The sequence below is a fragment of the Berghia stephanieae genome, chromosome 10, assembly GCF_034508935.2.
Source record: "Berghia stephanieae isolate SIO BIC M18660-M18661 chromosome 10, UCSD_Bste_1.3, whole genome shotgun sequence".
Taxonomy (NCBI): Eukaryota; Metazoa; Mollusca; class Gastropoda; order Nudibranchia; family Aeolidiidae; genus Berghia; species Berghia stephanieae.
This window is the reverse complement of record NC_088369.1, coordinates 31885702-31907522: the sequence shown is the minus strand read 5'-3', so window position 1 is coordinate 31907522 and position 21821 is coordinate 31885702. Positions and strand designations below refer to the sequence as shown.

Below are 21821 nucleotides of genomic sequence, written 5' to 3'. Positions count from 1 at the left end.
ATATTTTTATTCTCTATTGTCTTCTGGCACTTTTCTACTCACTTCATCTCTTGTTGTTACCAACATAAGTGCCTGCTCCACTCACTTTTCTGAATTAAAAATTCACCCCATATACCGGAGCATACTCAATGTCTCAATCGTTTCTATGTTATATGTTTGTGTTGAGAATATTGGCTATTAAGCTTAAGTGCTGGTCAAGTAACTTCGCGATGGTTGGTTGGCGAGCGAGCCCGCGATCTCCAGAAGTGGGTGAGAGAGAGAGTTCTAGAAATGACCTGAGTTTGATACGAATATTTTTGTGTTCGTGGATAGCTCACACGGTAGAGCCACGCTCTCACCTGCCAGGCGGAGTTGTACCAATAAGGTCGCAGGTTCAAACCCCACCACCGCCGCGAAAATTTTTTTATTCTCTATTGTCTTCTGGCACTTTTCTACTCACTTCATCTCTTGTTGTTACCAACATAAGTGCCTGCTCCACTCACTTTTCTGAGATAAGCGATCTGCCTGCCCACTATTTATTGGAGTTAAGTCGTTTATATTTTTTACACCAAACACTTCTTTCGTTTTTTCAACATTTAATTCAAGCTGATTTTGTTTACACCAATCAATGAAGATATTAATTTGTTTGAAATAATTCTTTTCCGAAACTTTATATTTTAATAAACCAAGAATAACAGTATCATCTGCATATTTCACTATAAAACAATTTTCAAAGGATGGTCTGCAGTCGTTAGTGAGTGTATCAGATGTAAAGGATTGGGGAACTCACGCAACCTTGGGGTCATCCGTTCGACAACGTTCTTTTGTTGGAGATATTTTCACCCAATTTTACACATTGCGGTCCATGGGTCAGAAACTCTTCATACCATTTAATAAGCTAATTTGGAATATCAATGTTACACCATTTTTGAAGCAAAATATGTGTTCATCGCATTAAAAGCTGACGAAAAGACGACATAAAGGATTCTGGCGTAATTCGAGGGCATTTGGTCAAGGTGTTTTGGGATCGAATTTGTGGCGGTTAAAAGTGCGTCTTCTACACTGAGATGTTGCTGGAAGAGGGAACTTACAGTTTCTTCTCCAACATCTGGAGTTGTCTCATTGTTGTTTGACATAGATGGGAGCCTGTCAAAACGACAGTAAAACTCACTTTGTTGACATCAGTCATCGTTTTTCCTTGTGGGAATGGTCGTTTCTTATGGTCTACTCCTCCCATTTGCTTTATCATCTCCTATGCTTTCCTTGCGCAGCCCGATCTCAGTTGTCGCTCTATTTTGTTTTTGTTCAACCTTTTCTTCTTTTAGTGTTTTTCTGATCTCCTTTCCCTTTTCAAAGTCTAGTTTAATGTCACCACTCATAAAGACAAATTTCTTTTCATTGAGAATATATTTCAATCGTTTCGTAACTCATGGCTTATTGTTAGGGAATATTCTAATTTCTTTTTTTTTCCACGCACAAATCCACACAAAATGTAATATAACTTGTCACAGCTTCAGTCCATTCATCAATACTGTCTCCCTCTGCCAATTATGTCTCCCACTGAGTACAGCCAAAACAGCCGTTCAGTCGCTGGATTGCCTCTGGAGTCCAGATATGGCGATATACGACAGTTGTTTCTCACTTTTTAATTTAGAGATATAGGCTACGTCGGTACTAAGTGAACTGTGTTATGATCTTTATATTGCAATAACACAGGTCAAGTGTGTTGTTTCGTCGTGTTTTGCAGATGACGAACTGGTTTACCCCAGCTATGGGCAGCTGACAGTGATTATAATCAACAATAATTAGTGGACTGTCCGGGTGGCGTAGTAGTAATGACGATACATGCTCATTTAGTAATTGGTATGCTTTATCAATTTTTGCACTAGGTGGAATATAAACATTAACAATGGTCAAATCCGAAACTCCCGAGGCAAGTAGTGTGGACGTAGAGACAAAGAAAGTAGTTCAATATCAGGCGTGTCGATTTGATCATTTATATTTACAATTTTACACCATCTATCATTCACGTATATACATAGCCCTCCCCCTTTGTTTTCCCCTAATGATGTCTCAGAGGGTATGCCAAGTTGGTTGATTGGGTCATAATTCCATTCGGATAAAATAATATATTCACCATTTTTCATCTATTTTTCCCTAAAATAATCTGCATAGCTAAATCGTTATTTTATTATATATTTGGCAAATTGGATTTTTAGTAACCAAAAGGCTCCGAAATCACTGACCAATCGTCACCAAATTTTGCATGGTGTTTACAATTGACATGGAGATAGTTTGCGTGTATTATGAGATTGATGAGACATAGTGATCATTTTGTCGAAAAATCAAATTTGTTTCGTCAAATCCCATCGAAAACAGACGCCATCAACGTGATCTGTGTCTTAACCTTCCGGTTAGCGAGTATGATAATGAGGTGGGAGTACTTGCATTGAATCGATACCAGTTTCAGTTAGTGTTTCCTTTATTTTTGAATACAATCAATTTCTTCAAATTTATATGAACCATTTTCCGTTCTTAACATTGTGAAAGAATTCTACGATAAATGAGCGAAATATTATATTAAAGGCAGAAAAGGGTCTGGGGCCAAATAAAAAGTTCTGGGGAGTTCTCTAACGAAGTCTCAATATATATTGTCCAATTAGACAATAGAAATTGAGTTTAAATTTTCTTCAACGCTTGAATCATAAATTTTGATTTGATCGACTACTCAAGTTCATTAAATGGACAACTATACTTTTTTTGAGCTTTTATATAGCGCAATATCCACTAAAATGTGCTCAAAGCGCTTTACAAGGGGTCCCTGGTCAACAGCAACATTTAACATGTAGGACGGGACATGACGCCTGTCAGGCGATATTACAATTTTTTCGGACCAAGACAACGCTGTTAAAGGCCCGGTACTCATTTTACACCTGAGTACGGTGAGAGAATGTGAGTAAAGAGCCTTTTCCAACTATGCGCCGAGCGAGGCTCGAACCCAGGACCTTCCGATCCGAAAGCGAGTGTCATTCCACTAGACTACATAGCCGCACTTGTGCTATATATTTGTGGCTAGTCTGTAATTGTGTCAAAAAGTTGCAAGCAAATATGAAACAATGGAATTCTCTCTCTTTTTTTTTAAACTCAGACAAAAATACAAAAATTCACTCTGTGAGCTACAAAATCTTTCAATGCTTAAGTTAGCGCGCCTACAACATTATCCTTCCTAAGCTTTGGTCACAAGACGAAAACGGTACAGTTACTACATATCAGCAGGGAGAGCAGCATTAACAGGGCACATTAATATGAAAAGAGTAAGACAAAGTATGCCTGAAAGTTTTACACTTTCTCAGGTTCAAGATATTTTGGCAAGTTAAATGTTTTGTCTTTGTTTTTAAAGGTTTTACGGCGCTTGCCGTAAGGTTATATCAGCGAGAGTAAAAAGGACGAAAATGGGATAGTAAAAAGTTCCAGAATAACAATTAAAGCCCCTAAAAGGGGCCCTCATCTAATGTATATAGACAGTACGAAATTCAAGCGGCCCTCATCTAATGTATATAGACAGTACGAAATTGACGTCACTTAGCTCTTTGTTATTGATTTTAGCCAGCCATTTTTTAAAAAGGAGAAAAAAAAAAAAAAAACCAAAACCCAGAGACGACATAAAGCAATTAGTGTAAATACTCGCCAGAGGATTGATTAAAGAATGCGTTGAAGAAGAACAAAAAAGAAGTTTATATAAATCTAACATTTGATAAGTTAGAATAATTAGCCAACAACTCCTCCACACCAACACCAACTTTTTACACGCCCTACTTGATGAATACGAAATGTGCGCAAAATACAACACCGCCGGACACGTAAATATCGATGATTTATATCCGGTGTGACACCCCGTGTAATCGACCGGCCAATGGGATTATATATATTAAAAAAAAAAAAAAAAAAAAAAAAAAAAAAAAAATATATATATATATATATATATATATATATATATATATATATATATATATATATATATATATATATATATATATATATATATTACGATGTCCTCATTACACACATTAATGACCACCAATCAATCACACACTCCATCGCCATCTTTAGCACACCTTGAGGTGTTATAACACAATATGTTGTGCCAATGTGTTGGTGTAACTTCAAAAAAGATACGTAACCCAATTTACACCCCCCCCCCCCCCCTCCCGTACCACCACCATTCTCATTTGGACGTAACATGCGTATAACAGTCTAAATAATTATACATCTAAAGGTCAAGGCTGGATTGATGGAGACAAATAAGGCTACAATAGTTGATTAATCCGGTCTGGATCATATTCATCAGCAGACGTCAGCCATTGATGCAATGTGCTTTGCCAAATTACTATAATTACAAAACGCACTGACTACTATTAACCATCAGAAAACGTATAGTGTGTATATACATATATACTTCTAATCACGCAAATTATGTCGAGTAAGGAGGGGATGACATGAGAGAGAGAGAGAGAGAGAGAGAGAGAGAGAGAGAGAGAGAGAGAGAGAGAGAAGAGAGAGAGAGAGAGAAGAAGAGAGAAGAGAGAAAGAGAGAGAGAGAGAGAGAGAGAGAGAGAGAAAGAGAGAGAGAGAGAAAGAGAGAGAGAGAGACAGAGAGAGAGAGAGAGAGACTAAATCTTACAGTAATTCTGGGTTTGTGAAAATCAACACCTTACTTTGCACTTTCCAATTTTTCTTTTCTTTCAAAACATTACAATAATTGCCTTAAGCAATGCAATGCAATTTTACGTCAACCCCCATTACAGTAATACTCAATTTCCCCAAAAGCATGGCTACAACTTCACCAGGTTATAAATCAAAACCTAACAGTTTTCAATAGGTTTCAGCAGTCGTGACGTCACTTCCCTCGTAGTGACGCATAGTAACTGGTTCTAAACTTTCGGGAAAATGGCGGATGCCCTTATGAAATAATTCTCCGACGAGCATAACAGTGTATCCATAGGAGAAAAACATTAAAAATCTGATCATGTTTTGACTGTTATACATTCTGATCACATGACATGTGAAAAAGTTCTAGCCAGCATGAAGAATAAAAACTACCGATTTTCTTTGTTTAACACCAAGCTGCTCGTTGTGGGCTGACGTGACAGACTATTAATTCCTATTAGAGATGTACCTGCGATACGACTCGGGCTTAATTCAAGATATGAATATGAAGCCAAATAATTACTCCCCCCTCTTATTGTTTTTTTTTTTTTTTTTGTTTTTTTTTGGTTTGTTTTTAAGGGTTTTACGGCGCTTGCAACACATTAAGGTCATATCAGCGCCAGGTAGAAAATGGGATAGTAAAAAGTTCTAGAATTACAATAAAGCATCCAAGAAAGGGAAGACAAAGGGGAATTGGTTCAAATAAGAAACAGATGTAGAGTCCAAAAGCACTCTATCAAAGTACTTAGTTTGAGATCACTAAAAGTCTCATCCAGACACAAGCACAGGTCCCCGCTAAGAGGAACACACTCAAATGTTTTACAAATTATATATAATATAAAGAAAGCATAATACAGTGCATAACAGAGAGATGATTTACGATGAAAAAAATATCATCTCCCAAAACTAACTATACATTCGACTGTTTCCCTCTCAGCCAGGGGATCTGGCCAGGACCAGGACAAAACCAAGTAATCTCATTCCAAGACAAAGACAGAAAGCATGTTGGAAAACAGATATAAGGGGATAGAAGACACAGTATGTACCCCCCTGCCCACTATGGGAGGTCAGGAACCCCGCCCAGCCCCCCTCTTAAAAAACCCCAACAAAAACCATCAACAAAAAAAAAAAAAAAAAAAAAAAACCCAAAACACACACACACACACACACACACACACACACACACACACACACACACACACACACACACTCGAATTCCGCATATAAAGAGTTAAATTTGTACACTGGCTGAGATGGAACCTTATTCATAATCTGGGTAACACCATTTTGAGACTCTGTCAAGCGACTATTCCCTCGACATCAGGTGAAATTCCCATCCATTTACGGCTTACTTTAATGATTATATGACTAATGCTTAAGCTTTTGAATTGAACAAGAAGGGATATACACTATATAGAAGGAACGAAATTGACGCCACTCAGCTCTTTGTTATGATTTTTACACAGCCATTTAATGGTTAGTTCTCTCTAAATTATATCAGACTATAAATGTTAAAAATTGTTAAAGGTTTTGTGTGTTGGTATGTTCTATCCACACTATTCCCTTGACATCAGGTGAAATTCCCATCGATGTACTGTTTACCTTAATGGTGTTATGACTAATGCTTAAGCTTTTGAATTGAACACGAAGGGATATACACTATATAGAAGGATCGAAATTGACGCTACTCAGCTTTGTTAAAATGTTTAATGGTTAGTTCTCACTAAATCACATCAGACTATAAATGCTACAGGTTACAGTTTTGTGTGTTGGTATGTTCTATCCGACTGGAAGATGTAGTGAGAATTTTATCTTAACGCATAGCATCAATAAATTAAATATGGTGAAGCTCGACGACAGCAAGCAGTGAAAAAAGGCTTTTGTGAAGATAATTTCCATATTCAAAACAGGGATCAATTATGTCAACATAAGGTGCTTAAAACGACAAAACATTCATACATTCACATTTCCAGCTCTTTGTTTGCCCCCCACCGATCAAACCCGTGCCAGTTCGTTTTTATTGTCAACTTTATTCATTCAAAATAATTCTATAAAGGAGGAAATCGAATATTCTGGATAAATCTTAATATTGCCGATACTCGCGCCATTGAACAAGGGCGGTTTACACATTACACAATATAAAGCAAAAGCAAATACAACTCATTGTCATACAAAATCGGATTAACATATTTGCTGACAAAGAGAGACTTGAGTAAGTACACTTCAAATAGGGATATTGTAGGACATACATTCAGTCTACTTCAAATCGGATGACCAAACGATTAAATCATGGTGTATTACTGAGCCAAAATTAATATAACATAGAAAACAAAAAGAACCAAAAAAATAAAATAAAAATAATAATAAATAAAAGCAGAAAGTTTCGGGCTCAAAACCCTTCCGTAGCCAACGACAGAAACAAGACAGCAATACTTCAGGATGGCACCATCCTATGTCCCATTAGACAGTTCTCACCTCTTTAAGGATATTATGTTAAGTATTACCGCTTTCATTCTTTTGTTTTTTTTTCTGAATTCCTTTTCTGAATACGATTTTCAGTTTTTTCCTTAACACCAAATTTGTGACTAAAACATCCGAATACGGAGGGAAAGTGACCGTCTTTGCCTCAACCTACCCCCCCCCCCCCCCCCCCCCCCCCCACACACACACACGCCCGCAATTTCATCCCCCATTCCACAAATAAAAATTTGTATAACTGGCGGGTCTATTTATCCATTTCCGATCTCGATACGCCGATTCATAAAATAGGATTTCTGTGTGATAGTGGGAAGAAAACAAAACTCGTTTGCATTATTATTTAAATCTTCAACCATGTCATGTTAACAGTCGCACTAAATAAATAAAAACCACAACGGCTATAAGCTCTAATTCCCTTACTTAAAAGAAGATAACCAAGCAATCCTAAGACCCAACTCAAGCAAGAGGATAAAAATAATACCCGGGACAATAGATTTCTACTTCGATGACTCCACAGACAACAACGTCACACTCGCGCACAGTCCGATAAATACCAACCATTCCTCCATATATTTATGTCTGCAGTACGGACTGTCAACACATAAGTGAACAGTCAGCAATTTCAGAAGACGGAAACGCGAACACAAGCTGACGGAAATATATATCCCCACCAGCTGCCGACGACAATTGCAAGTTTGTATTAACAACACGAAAAGTAATAACATAAAGACTTTAATCAAAAACGATCTACAAACAGCATAGAAAATAATAAACTATATCAATTTATTGTAATAGTGAGAGAGAGAGAGAGAGAGAGAGAGAGAGAGAGAGAGAGAGAGAGAGAGAGAGAGAGAGAGAGAGAGAGAGAGAGAGAGAGAGAGAGAGAGAGAGAGAGAGAGATTACACAACTGATAATCGCGGAAGGGCAAAGTTATGTGAAAAGAAAACAACACACACACACACACACACACACACACACACACACACAAACAAACAAAAGAAAAGGAAAAATAAAACAAAAGAGATGCAAGTTAAACATAATGCTAATGAAACAGACGATCTAAAACTTGACCTCATTGACCTATCAACAACAATTTACATTACAAATGAGAGTAAGCCAACATTGTTTCTGACAATTTTTCTTTAAGCTTCCCTTTATTCATCCAACAGAGAAAATGTATAGGTTATGTATAATTATTGATGTTTCAACCGCAGAGCAGCTATACGTAACAGGTTATTGAGGAATATTTTCTGTGATTATTCATTAATATTATAGCGTTGATACACAATGCTTTTTAACACTGCTGTCACTATGCTTCTATAATGGACACTGATTCATTCCTGGTTTGTTGGTCAGCTCATGCATTCTCAAATATCTCTTTTCTTTTCTTTTTTGTTTTTTTGTTTTTTAAAATCGGGATTATACTTTTTCAAAAACTGGATCGCAAAATAACTTTACCAACAACTACATAAATTGCGGTAGGAAAAAAAGTTAATTCCGAAATCCATCCATTAACAGACTAGTGACTACACCATCACCAAATGCTAGAGATCTGTTCCATATATTAGCGATTATGTCTTTCCAATCCTCTTTGTAATCAACCTTCCTAAAAAAAAACCCCTATAAATTTCAAAATATGTGAATAACCACACTCAAATCATTCGTTGTTGCTTTGTTTTTTTGTTTTTTAAATGTCCATCCTGACAACTTTTGTTAAGATGCAACAAAAGACACTCCAGTCCAGGAGACTTTACGCGACATGTATCATATTCAAATCCCAATGCAGTGGTCCATCAGTCATCTACTTAATGGTTATATCCATGTGTCATAAAGATCTCAAAGTCTGTATGAAACGGTACCAGACAAAGCCAGAAATAAAAATACAACAAAAAAAAAAAAAAAAATAAAAAAAAACAAAAAAACAAAACAAAACCCAAACAAACCAAAACATTCCCAAAAAATCAGCCCGTCTTGAATGGGGATCGGAAAAAACCTCAGACCTCATGATTACTGGTTGGCAGTGCTATCATTCCACCAGACAAAGATACACGTTTCAGTTGTGAACTCTCGCTTGCATCACAAAACACAAACAGTGAATAAGAGAGAAGATGAAGAGGACGAAGACCTAGGAGTAGCTCCATTTTCATTTTTTTTAAATATCAAAATGACAAGTTAAGGAACAAGCTCTCCTATCGAATTTGTCACTTTGACATAGTCTTCTACTTCTACCTTCTATTTATCATCTCAACAAAGTTTATTTTTATTGTTTCTTTCACCCATTTCCAATATCATACATTTACCATTTTCCCTAATCTCAACTAAGAAGCAATCAACTTGATGAGCACGCCAAGACATTTTAAAGCTCATCAATTGATATAAGAATAAAATAAAGAGTGTAATTTGTAATTAAGACAAGACTTGAGACAAGTGTGGTTTAAGTGTTACAGAATTGTTATTCCATATCATCTCTATAATATAAAATGTGACCCAGAAATCTAAACTGTCTTATTATGGTAATCTTGTGACCCAGAAATCTCAACTGCCTTATCATGGTCATCTTGATAATCTGCCACCACAATGACAGCAAAAATAATTCGATGATATGCATGTGTCATTTATTTTTTTGTTTGTTGCTCTAGGTCTCTCTCTTCCAACACAATTGAGGTTATATGAGAGACCGCTGAAACAAAAAAACAAGCAATCTAACAAAATTAGTACAAATGTAAATCAAAATCATAACCTAAAGATATAAGCTAAATTATAAATAACCAAGAACAAACAGGCAGAAGATTTACAGAAAAAAAAAATCCCCTGTCAAAAATACAATCACAAACCAAAGAAGCAGGATAGGCTAGTAAAGAGAAGAAGAAACGACATCACTATCGGATCGTACACCCATGCGAACATCATAGGTATATGATTCAAGGGTGATGCTCCCATCCAACCACCCGCATGCATGTGTCATAATGATATGGTACTTGAGTCAAATAACAAAAGTCAAGCACCTACGACTACAATACAACGACAGGATTAATTAGGGCAAATCATAAATCCATGTCAGTGACCGAACAGTAGAAGAGTACAGTGTCTGTTGTGTCATATATATATTTTTAAAAAAAGCAGAGAGAGAGAGAGAGAGAGAGAGAGAGAGAGAGAGAGAGAGAGAGAGAGAGAGAGAGAGAGAGAGAGAGAGAGAGAGAGGGCGTGTTCATTAGTTTGAATACAGGACAAGGATCACAAAATTGTCCCAGGCATTGTGTTTTACTAAATGATGGAATAGTTCACAAATATTCCGTGTTGGCAAGTTTGACAAATTGTGACAGAGTACCTGACTATAGGATAGATCAACATTGCAAGAGTCCCACTAAAACAAAACACACTAACCAGATGAGTAGTAGTATCGAATGGCTACACCTCTATTTTGAAACTTTTAATCCATTCTTCAAATTCTTTTCCTGCCTTATAGGCTGTCTCGTAGCCTCCTGATAGGCTTGTCACTGGGAAGTGGATGACGATGTGGTCCATTGTCTCAGGGCCTCCTTGGCAATGACGGCATACATCTGATTCTCCATCTATGCATGTTAGCTGCGGTTCTGCCATGTCCTGTCAAAATGCGGTTGGAGGTGACCCAGCATTTTCGGCTATTGCAGAGAAAGCCAGGTGTTCTTTCTGTTGGGTCGGGTATGATGTCGCCTCCCCTGGGGCTGTCTTGGTTCCACATCGACATCCATTCCTCTTTCACGTTGAAATGTCTTGAAGCTTTGAAAGGTTTCCTTGATTTCAGTCTTGACGTTGTTGGGGCTTCTTCTAGGACCTCCTTCAATGGGATCCTGTCAGTGACCTCCTCAATTTTGGCATGCATTCTTTGGTTTAATTCTTGTCTTCTGATATCAGGCGGTGCTATGCCACTTAGTGTTGGGAGCCATTGGGTTGGGGTTGACTTGAGGCATCCTGTTATGATCCTCATTGATTTTCTTAGCTTGACATCAATCAGTTTGGCATGTGGGCTCCTCATCCAGACTGGAGCACAGTATTCTCCAACGCTATAGCAAAGTGCCAAAGCAGATGTTCTAAGTACTTGTTGTGAGGCTCCCCAATTAGTATTTGCCAGTTTCCTCAGGATACAGTTTCTTTTTGAGATCTTGTTTGCGTTCCCTTCAAGATGTTTGCGGTAGTTTAATTGTCTGTCCAACGTGACACCTAGGTATTTTGGGTTGTGGTCTGAGGGCAGTCTGGCATTTCCAGCTATGATGTTGACTTCTTTTTTGGCCTCTCTGTTGTTGAGATGAAATGTGGTAGATACTGATTTGGAGGTATCCATTCTGAGATACCATTTGTCAAAAAAGATTTTTAGTTGTGTCATGTCTTCACTGAGAGCTTTATCAATTTCTTTCCAGTTGTTTGATTGGTAGGCCAACGCCCAGTCATCCGCATAGCCAAGTTTTAGTGATTGGCTGCTTGGCATGTCGCTGATATATACGTTGAAAAGTGTTGGTGCTAATACTGAGCCTTGTGGGACTCCATTTTTTATCTTTCTTGTTTTGCTTTTGTCTCCCCCCAGCATAACATGGAATTGTCTTGTGCCAATCATGGTTGATAGCAGCTTCAGAGTCTTTCTGCAAGGAATAATTTTTGCCAGCTTTAACATTAATCCACAGGTCCAAACGGTGTCATAAGCAGCTGATAGGTCAATCAGGACTGCACCTGTCTTCTTTTTTTGTTCAAAGCCTGACTCAATGTAGGAGGTCAAGGCGAGGACCTGTTCTGTCCTTCCTCTTTGTGGCCTGTCTGTTGGGGCGCTATATGTGGGTCAATGTATAGGGTGATTCGTTCCAGATGATTCTTTCTAAGAGTTTGTATAGGCAACATAGGAGGGATATTGGACTGTAACTGGATGGTTCAGTGGGTGGTTTGCCTGGTTTTAGAATAGCAATTACTTTTGCATACTTCCATGTTTGTGGGCATGTTCCCTTTTCCAAGATGTCTGTCATGGCATTTGCCAGCCAGTTAATTGCCTTTGGTCCAAAGTGGGTGATCATATCGGGGTAGATTCCATCTATTCCTGCAGCCTTACCACTTTTTATTTTCTTTATTGATTCAATCATTTCTTCTGATGTTATTGGGGCAGTGAGAAACATGCCTTGTTCGGGTAAAGTTTTAAGAGTGCTCTGATATTCTTTTCTTATTCCTTTTTCAAATTGCTGATTTGGTGTATGATATCCTCTTTGCTTGATTTCTTTTGCGATTTCATCAGCAGTAATTTGTGATGCTGTTTTTGTATGGTGAGATTCAGGATTTAGCTTTTTGATGGTTTGCCATGCATGACGACTGGATCGACTGAGGTCAAGGTTTTCCACTACTTCGATCCATCTTTCTTTTCAGTTTTCATGCAGTGAATTTAGAAGTTCATCTGCTATCTGTTGGTCATTTGTCTCTTCATATTCTTTCAGTAGTTGTTTGCTCTGTTCATTCCAACATGGAATGTACTGCTTACGGAAGCCTCTTGGGATGGTCTTCTTTGCCGCGGAGAGAACAAGTTTGTTAAATCTGCCAATGTTTTCGGCCTTAGCTTCAATCCTTAAGCAAGTTTTGTCAATTGTTTGGCCAAAAGCTTTCCAGTCTGCTTTTCTGAAATTCCATCTTGGTTGTGGCAAGGTGTTCATCATTGGAATCTGAATTCCAGTTCTTATGAGGACTGGACGGTGTTGGGTGTGAGGGAAGTCTCCCAGGATTTCTCTTGTTGTTGAGAGTGGATTACCATTCACATTTTTTGTAACAAACACAAGATCTGGGGTGTAGTCTTTGTTCCAGCGGGCTGATCTGAGGGTACCTTTATCTTTGGGGTTGTAGATGAGAGTTAGATCATTTTGGCTGGCCCATTGCGAGGTTTCAATTCCTGGATGGTCATTTTTATTGTATCCCCAATCTGAGTGATGGCTGTTAAAGTCTCCAAGTATTAGGGATGGGTGGGGAATTGCACCTTTTGGGGATGATTTATACTGTAAGAAATGGAATTTGGTTTCTTGTATGCCCTGTTAGAGGGGAGACTGCTATATTTGTAAATTTATTTTAAAAAAACAAAAAAAAACAACAAAAAACGAGGGCTGAAGCCATAAGTGATAAAACATTATGTACTACACAAGTCTAAAGAAAGGAACATCGACCAGTTTTATGCTCCCAATGTGTGTTCTGAATTCCTCTGCCTTGTGTGTGTGTGTGTGTGTGTGTGTGTGTGTGTGTGTATGCGTGTGTGTGTGAGTGATTGAAGTCATAAAAATGAATACATCCGTTTCCCTCCCAGCAAAATACTCAAGACAGGGCCCAGGTGAAACCAAATGAATTCATTTCATTCCAGAGCAAGTACCCAAAGCCACATAGAAGGCAATGGGATAGGGAGACAGAAGAAATAGCAAGGATATGGAAAGTAAAAAATTCATCGGCCCAGGGAGAGCCAACATTCTGAAAAAAAAAAGAAGTGAAAATAGAAACAAAACAAATACAACGTCCTGGTCGTGTAAAAAACAAACATAAAAATAAAACATAACGACAAAATGAAAAGAAGACAAAACAAAAAAACAAACAAAATATTAAGAGCAAGGTTGGAATTTTCTGAAAACGATGCCTAAACCAAAATAGATTTTAGGGGCATTTCCAGGTCTTTTAAAAGTCATATACAAGATTTACACCGAATGAAAATTAAATGAATTTCTGTCTTTCAAGGGAAATAAAAAATGATTCGTAATGAAAATATTGAAGTATGAAATGGAGGAGGAAGGCTCCTCCTCCACCTTTTTTTTTCTTCGGAACAGAACATTACTCACCAATCACAAACAGTAAAGCAAGGATGCACTTCATGGTTGTTACTTGTATGGTGCGTTACTTTTATACAAAGAGGGAAAACAAAGACAGATGATTCTGCAAAACCAGTATCTGTAGAAGGCAGAAAAAAGGTAAAGGCATTATGGCAAGCTGAAATCTTAACTCTTACTGGTAATGATAGGTAAGTTGAGACGGTTGTTGTAGTGATGGTGGTAGGGATGATGTAGTGGTAGTTATAGTAATGATGATAGCGATGATGTGATGGTGGTAATTTTTGTAGTAGTGGTGGTAGGGATAAAAGGGGGTGATTGTAGTAGTGGCAGCAGGGAGGATGGTGATGATGTGGTAGTTGTTGTAGTGGTAGGGATGATGAGGTGGATGATGAGGTGGTGCAAGTAGGGACGATATGGTTTGTTTTTTTATACATTCGACTATTTGCCTCCCAGCCAGGGCCAGGACAAAACTAAGTAATCTTATTCCAAGTCAAAGACTGAAAGCAATTGGAAAACAGATAGAGGGGTATAGAAGACACAGCAAGTACCTGCCTGCCCACTATGGGAGGTCGGGAACCCCACCCAGAACTTTCTGGTTTCCAAGGCTTATAAACCACCATAATGAGCCTTATGTTAATCAAAGAAAATAAAAAACAAACGCAAAAAGGCAGAAAAAGATATTTCATTCCATAATTGACAAATCAGTCTCCAACCTAATTTAACGTCATGGAAAACAATTTAAACACAAATTGTAAACTTCAATGGTACAGAGGATAAGCAAGCACAACTCTAAATTATCTGTGACTAATTGAAACAAGACTAGACACTGCCTGACAGGAATATGACATGGTAATTAATAAACTCATTTTTACACAGTGAGTCGAGTCACAGTCACAGTCAATAATGAAAATAATGTAAATATCTGAGCGTCTTGAAAATTATCTTGCGCAGACGAACATGAGCTGAGAAAATCGGTTCACTTGCAAATCAACCGATAAAAATAAATACTTCTTAGCCTAAGCTTTAAGTGAAACTGAAACTTTCAAAGTGGGTGGGTCAATCACAATCAATCATAATCCAAATTATTCTACTTGTCTCATATTCAAACGATCCAGGCACATCCCCTAAACATTCTAGATCTATATTATTCTATAGAAAGAGCAAATACCGAATTAAAATAATTTAGCACCTGAGATGGGATGAATATTATCTATTTAGATATTACAGACTAGAATGTTTTTCTTTCTAGACTTTACCTTTAATTTACGTGACGACACTTTGGATTTCAGAGTCTATTGACAGACAGTAGTGACAGCAGCAGTAAAATGAATACGAACCCACTTGTTAAATGACTCGTTTAGAGCAAAACCTTCCCAATGAAACACTTTAAAATCTATCTTATTAATGAAGAAATCAAAACATAGAATATATCAATACAAATAAAGACAGCAACGGGTATAAAACATACTCACATTCACGTGAAAGTTCCTTAGTCGAAAGGTTGAACAAAATCAGTTTTCTTTGGTCATATGACGGGGTCACGTGGGGTCCAAGATAAGCTGTCAGTTGTCGATTTTGTTGTGCAACAATTTAAAAAATAATAAGCCGTGTTCACTATTCAATTTGTTAAAAAGACAATTATTTTCATGCACATGATGCAAGTAGCGCTTAAAATAAATCAAATTTGCGACACAAAACAAAGCACTATATATCCATAAATTCCGTTGGGGGGGGGGGGGGGGGGGGGGGGGGGGGGGGGATATTTTTCAGTTATGGGCCTTTGATCCACCTAGCAGTTGTTTGTTGATGAGAGTTGTCCACCCTGTTCCAGAATTTAGAATATCAAAGAAAGTTGGATGAGTCAAGTCAATCAATAGTCAATAAATAGAAGTTCTAGCCTCGGATTCCCGGGTTATATATAAATATATACATATTACTGGATCATCTTAAAGCTAATAATGAGACCTGCTGCGATTGTAGTTGCTGATGAGATGTTTCCAGAGGGTGCTGGCTCATTCATGGATATGGAAGAGGCAAGTCGAGTGTTTGTTGAAGTTGAGTCGTCAAAGAGTCAACTCAAAATCAAAAGTGTTTAAATCTTGATTTTAAATTTTGTTTCACTTGATCTTGTTATATGACTATCTAGTACCGTCACCGTCATATACATGATATAGTTAGTGCACTGTCATATTATATATATATATATATATATATATATATATATATATATATAATACGAAGTGGTTATTCAGAGTCGACTCTGGATAACTGTAGGCAGTTATTCAGAGTCGACTCTGGATAACTGTAGATGGTTATTCAGAGTCGACCCTGGATAACCATCAATGTGTACAGATATTTAGAGCCGAGTAGCCTATCGAATTATCGAGTTGAGTTCTTGCGAGATGAGTTTGTTTCAATTTGATACCAGTTTACTACGGTTATTTTGTGACTTTGGCAATTTTAATGCCAAATTCTTAAAACTTGGCGATTTTTCAACTTCAGTCGCTTATAAATAAGAATCTTTTTATTAATCAATTGCAAATCATATTCCATTAACAAAGCAAATTTAAATTAGCTTATAAACAATCATTTCTTAAATCGATCAGCCTAACTTATTATCTCTCTATTACCAAATGATATCTATAAACATAATATGAAGATAGAAGGGTGGCTGAGAGAGAGAGAGAGAGAGAGAGAGAGAGAGAGAGAGAGAGAGAGAGAGAGAGAGAGAGAGAGAGAGAGAGAGAGAGAGAGAGAGAGAGAGAGAGAGAGAGAGAGAATTAATGAATTGATATTTTTTAAAAAATTGTTTAATAATTAGACACAAGTTGTAATGAATTCTATAAACAAATTCAGAACAATCAAACAAAAACAAAACAAAACTTAAAAAGGAAGAAAAAAAAAGACACGCTTATAAACCTTCTAAAATCGTCAAATGAATGTATTATCATGTTACAGCTAAAAAAGTACACACATATTTACACCCATTTGCACCATCCCCTTCCCTTTCAATCATCTTCTCATTCATGGCCACCATGTGTCTTGTGCTGCCTGTGACATTTGGCGCCAGCGTGTCTAGACTAACGTCATAAATAAAGGAGTGTCACCAAAATTCATGCAACTGAGCAGAGGTGTCCAAAAATGATAGAAGGCATATTATTGTTTTTTTTCCCCCTGAACTACCACTGAGCAGAAAATGTTTGACATGACAAAAAACAACGGAACATTTATGAACAAATCCTAAAATCCCAGAAATCCGCGGAAGATTATCATCACCGGTCCCCACTATATTTTTTTAAATATTTCTTTTTTGTTTTTTCTTTTTTTTTTTTTTGGGGTGCAAAATCTCGACAATTTGCAAAAAATTGCAAATTTTGCGGCCGCAATGCAAATCACCGATGCAAAAAACTGCCATGACAGAAGAGACAAGAAAATACCAAAAAGTAAAACGATTTTTTCCCGTAGGGTGAAACAGAGGTGGGAGAGAAGAAAAAAACAGAAAAACCGTGTGGTTGGTAACTGGAAATTCATCACTCATAACTGTCTAGTTATTCAGAGTCGACTCCCCGACTCTGAATAACTGTAGCCAGTTATTCAGAGTCAACTGTCTACAGTTATTCAGAGTGGACTCCCCGACTCCGAATAACCGTAGACAGTTGTTCAGAGTCGACTCTGAATAACCGTAGACAGTTATTCAGAGTCGACTCTGAATAACCGTAGACAGTTATTCAGAGTCGACTCTGAATAACCGCAGCCATATAATATGTATACACTTTATGGCAATTTTTTTTTCTATTTGTTAAACTGTTTTTCAGGCTGGGGGCTCTTCTGCTCTCCTGATGGATCTTGCTGCCAATGAGAAAGCTGTCCATTCAGATTTTTTCAATGGTGAGTTCATTAAATAATTTACAAAAAGTGAGCTCTTTTAAATTGCCTTTATCCCAAGGGTGGACTGTAGTATGAAATTCATGGTAAATCTATCTAATCCTTACACTACAAACCCAATTACAGACCTGCCTACCACTAGACACCAAAAATTCGTAAAAATACGAGGTTTTGGCTTCAATAGCAGAAATAAATAAACATTTTTTATTCAATAAAATGTGTTAAAAAGAAAACTTTGGTGCCACAAAGCATCTATTCAGTGTTTTGAAGTTATATTCATATATTCAATACTGCTAAGGGTAAAATAGTAACTTGTGAAGTTAAATATAGTAGTATAGTGATTTCTATTTCTTCCCTCTGAAAACTATGAATTTTATGGGTCCCAGTGCTGGTCAAATTTTGAGGTTCAGAAGAAGAAAAAAAAAAAATTTTAATCGTTTTTTTTTTTTGGTGATTCTTGCATAGAATTGAATGCTTACAAATGTAATGTCGACTACTTTCAAAATGTACATGGATGAAACACAATACCAGAACCTTATGTTTCGGACATAATGTCTTATTTTTATGTTCACTTTTCTGCTATTGGGTTGACTGGAGATTATGTCTGGTATGTGCTCTATGTTCATTCATTCCGTCAATGGAAATTGCTACCCTTTACCACTGGCAAACGGTCAAACCAAGGAACCAAACAAAGAAACAAACACAAGGTTAATAAAATAAGAAGAAGAAAATAAAAACACAACCAAAATTAAAGTTTAAAAAAAAACAACAATATTTGATACCCCACACAATTTTCCTTAAATGGGGATAGAATCGTGAACATCAACAACTTTTTACAGTCCTGTGGTGTTAGCCTTAAGCAGACTGCACTGCAACAATGTTTTGTCGTAATTATTAATAAAATTTTAACTATAGAAATTGATTAAAAGGATATTCAAAGTACTTAGTTAACTCTTTCTGTATAAAGACAAACTTTAGTTTTAGCACAGTCCTTGTTCATAAATTATGCTGTTGTCTCTTATTAAATTGCCTCTAGTATGTATCTATTATAAAAGCCTAAAATGATATGAAGCTTCAGTAACTCGAATGTTGCATGATGACTGATGTTTTGGATTTTCCATATCTCAAAACACATAAAAAAAACCTCCAAAAAACAACCTCACAATGAAACTGGCAAACTGCAGACCTGTCTCTTATGCAGATCGGTTTGTACAGAATTTTCTGGATCTTAAATTGGATAAATTATGATTTTAACTTCCAGCTTTGGAATTTTAAACCAACGTTTTTGAGTGAACTTGTTCAAATTATTGATTTTGTCAGAAGTGAATACGCCATTCCTCGTGTTTGGTTGTTTTTTTTTCGTTTATTTGTTTGTTTGTTTTGGGGTTTTTTCCAGTGGAATTTGTAAATAATTTGCATTCCTTTTAACATGAAAAGTGCAAACAGTCAAGGCGAAAAATGCTTTTTCACCCTCCACCCCCAAACCCATTTCCATTCAAATTATAGTGCGTTAAAAGAAAACAAAAAAAAAAACAAAAAAACAATTGAGTCATTTTACAAAAAAAATTATTTCATAGTGTGTATTGGTGAGCAGTTGTATAAGGCAAATTTCATCTAGCGGAGAAAAAAAGAAAGAAAATCAATCCTCGTCCTAATGTACAGCTTGAAAATATGTTTTGAATATTATGAATTCTTCAAATACTTAATCCAATTTCTCTACATCAGTTTATGGGAGCATCTAAGTCTTCAATTTCTATAGTTAGTAAAATGATAAAAATTACATTGTAAACAATGATATGGTGTAGTATAAAGATTTGGAAATGTAGCACACATTCGCCTTTTATTATAAATTTTTACATTAAAATTATTTCTTAAAAATTTTTGGACGCATCCATAACGTTTCTCACTAAGCTTGTAAACTAGGCGTATCATAGAACTTAATGTTAATTTCTTTATTTTCATAATTAAATATGTTATTGATTAAGAAATGAATATTTGTAATTTTTTTGTTTGCTTTATTTTGTACTCAACAATAATTTTAAAAAATCAGAGCTGTTATTTTATAGCAAATAAGAAGCAAGTATATTGTGAATTCTCTTTTTCTACACACTCATCAGTTTTATCAATTATCTTAAAGTAAATTGAAAATATTTCTGTTTTCATCAATTTCAGATTTTGATGACCTCTTTGATGATGAAGATTTGTCATGAAGATACTTGAGCGAGTCTCTTTGTACATAGATGTAAATCACTTATCTGTCATCGTTTCATTGTCATCATCCCCCGTTCACTCTGTCATTGTCATGTAATAAAGTTGTTGTTTTTTTTGCAAAATTTCTTAATTTTAATAGTTAATGATTTTACCACAATTTTATTTGACAAATTTTATGCCACCATCTGTGAAACATTTTTCAATTCTTGTGTAAGCTATGTAGACTAAGTTTTGTGACACTCTGCTTGTGATCTGTGCACAGTGTTGAGTCCCTGGGAAAGGCTCTTTACTCACATTTTCTCACTGTACTAAAATGTATTTTAGACATTGACTCTACAAAAAAATAAAAATAAAAATAACTTACTCCTACTCCTACATTTTAAGTGTTGCTGTTGACTTGGGGCCAGTTGTAAATTGTTGGATGATGGATATTAGAATGATGCTTTATTTAAAAATGCACACTTAACAGGCTTGAATTGTTGAATGAAATTAAAATTTGATGTCATATTACGTAAGAAACTGAATAACAGTAGTTTTTCAAGGAGAGCCCACCAGTTGAAAATTCCATTTGTCTAAGGGTCTGTTCTTCGGATAGTATAGCATTTTTTCTTGTCAAGTTATCAAATTGTCACTCTCAGTTTCTTTATATCATTCAACCCATATGCTCACTTTTTTCAACATCATCTTGTCACACAGAGAAAATAATGACAATTACCAATTTTCTTACTTGAGATAGTAAACTCACCCTTCATCCATATTTATTGTTTACCTTGCCAACAGAGGGGGTCTGATGCTCATTTGGTTGAGAACTCGCTTCACTATCCTTGGTGAGGTTTAATTGTTGTTTGTTCTGATCCCAGCAGTATTCGTGCATATTGGTCTGTTAAATCTATCATAAAGCACTTTGCAAAGGATAGCTGGCTATAGAATCGCTACAGAAACCGGAGTAAACTTAGGCTCCAAGGGCCTTATGACCCTAAGGATTTCCTTTTTTTTAACTTACCAATTGACCCTTCAAGCTTGAGGGGGTGGAGATTTGTTTTTCTCCTTTTGAAATAACTCTGATTGGTTAGCACAATGAAAGTGGGAGTCAGATGTGTAGGTAAAGATTTATGATCAACTGTTTAACTCCTATTCTGTGTAGAATGTGCTCCCTTTGTCCAATTTCTTTTTCTTCGGTGCTAGTACATGTGCAGATGATTGATTAATCAAAATATTTTGACTGTTCTATTTTCTTCCTTTGTTGCTGTCATTTAAATGACCTACACGGTCCACAGAGTGTCTACAAACAATGACTCCTACTCAAATGTGACCATTTTCTGGTGGCCATGGAGGACTGATAACCCCAGTTGATAGAGCGATTAATTTGCATGGAAGGAATCCATTTTTTTTTTCTCGAGTCGAGTCAATATTTATGTCTGTTCCCCTATCCAAGTCGTATTTAATAAGTTATGGGAGAAAAGTACTTTGCAACAGACTACTGAAGGGATAGTAAGCAATTATTGCTAGCACTACCTCAGTGTTATGCTTAAAGACAAATTTACTCATTGCTACTCATCACTATCTAAAGACAAGGGTAAAGTACTAAATAACAGGATAACTGCTAAAATAATACCACAAGCAAACATAAAACACGTACTCTTGTGAAGAACAAAGGAGTTAAAATTGTCCCAACTATCAGGAACCTCTGTGATGTAATGATACCACATCTGACCAGTAATCAAGAGGTCTGAGGTTCGATACTAGTC

At 36.5% G+C, this 21821-nt stretch overlaps 2 protein-coding genes across 3 annotated transcripts in view; one reads left to right on the top strand and one right to left on the bottom strand.

The window, feature by feature from the left end:
* Nucleotides 1-15713, bottom strand: part of LOC144980979 (LAMP family protein lmp-1-like) — a 35435-nt gene extending 19722 nt beyond the window's left edge. The window contains exons 1-2 of one of the 2 annotated variants that reach the window (XM_078929010.1): nucleotides 15450-15713; nucleotides 13987-14095 (exon numbers count right to left, since the gene is read on the bottom strand). In XM_078929010.1, coding sequence (XP_078785136.1) covers nucleotides 13987-14020 — 34 coding nt within the window. In that variant the 5' untranslated portion in view covers nucleotides 14021-14095; nucleotides 15450-15713. Of the gene's footprint in view, nucleotides 1-13986; nucleotides 14096-15233 lie in introns of both variants that reach the window. The other variant, XM_078929011.1, reaches the window with a different exon arrangement.
* A 78-nt stretch (nucleotides 15714-15791) lies between these two features.
* On the top strand, nucleotides 15792-20195 carry LOC144980977 (COP9 signalosome complex subunit 9-like). Its single transcript, XM_078929007.1, has 3 exons — nucleotides 15792-16010; nucleotides 17793-17865; nucleotides 20035-20195. The coding sequence occupies exons 1-3, from the start codon at nucleotides 15936-15938 to the stop codon at nucleotides 20070-20072; spliced, it is 186 nt and encodes a 61-aa protein (XP_078785133.1). The 5' UTR covers nucleotides 15792-15935; the 3' UTR covers nucleotides 20073-20195.
* Nucleotides 20196-21821: the final 1626 nt, after the last annotated feature.

Excerpts from the sequence above, each read along its gene's own strand:
- LOC144980977 (XM_078929007.1), top strand. The coding sequence starts at position 15,936 with ATGAGACCTGCTGCGATTGTAGTTGCTGATGAGATGTTTCCAGAGGGT. Across the intron at positions 16,011-17,792 it reads CATTCATGGATATGGAAGAG|GCTGGGGGCTCTTCTGCTCT; the intron begins GCAAGTCGAGTG and ends ACTGTTTTTCAG. Across the intron at positions 17,866-20,034 it reads CCATTCAGATTTTTTCAATG|ATTTTGATGACCTCTTTGAT; the intron begins GTGAGTTCATTA and ends CATCAATTTCAG.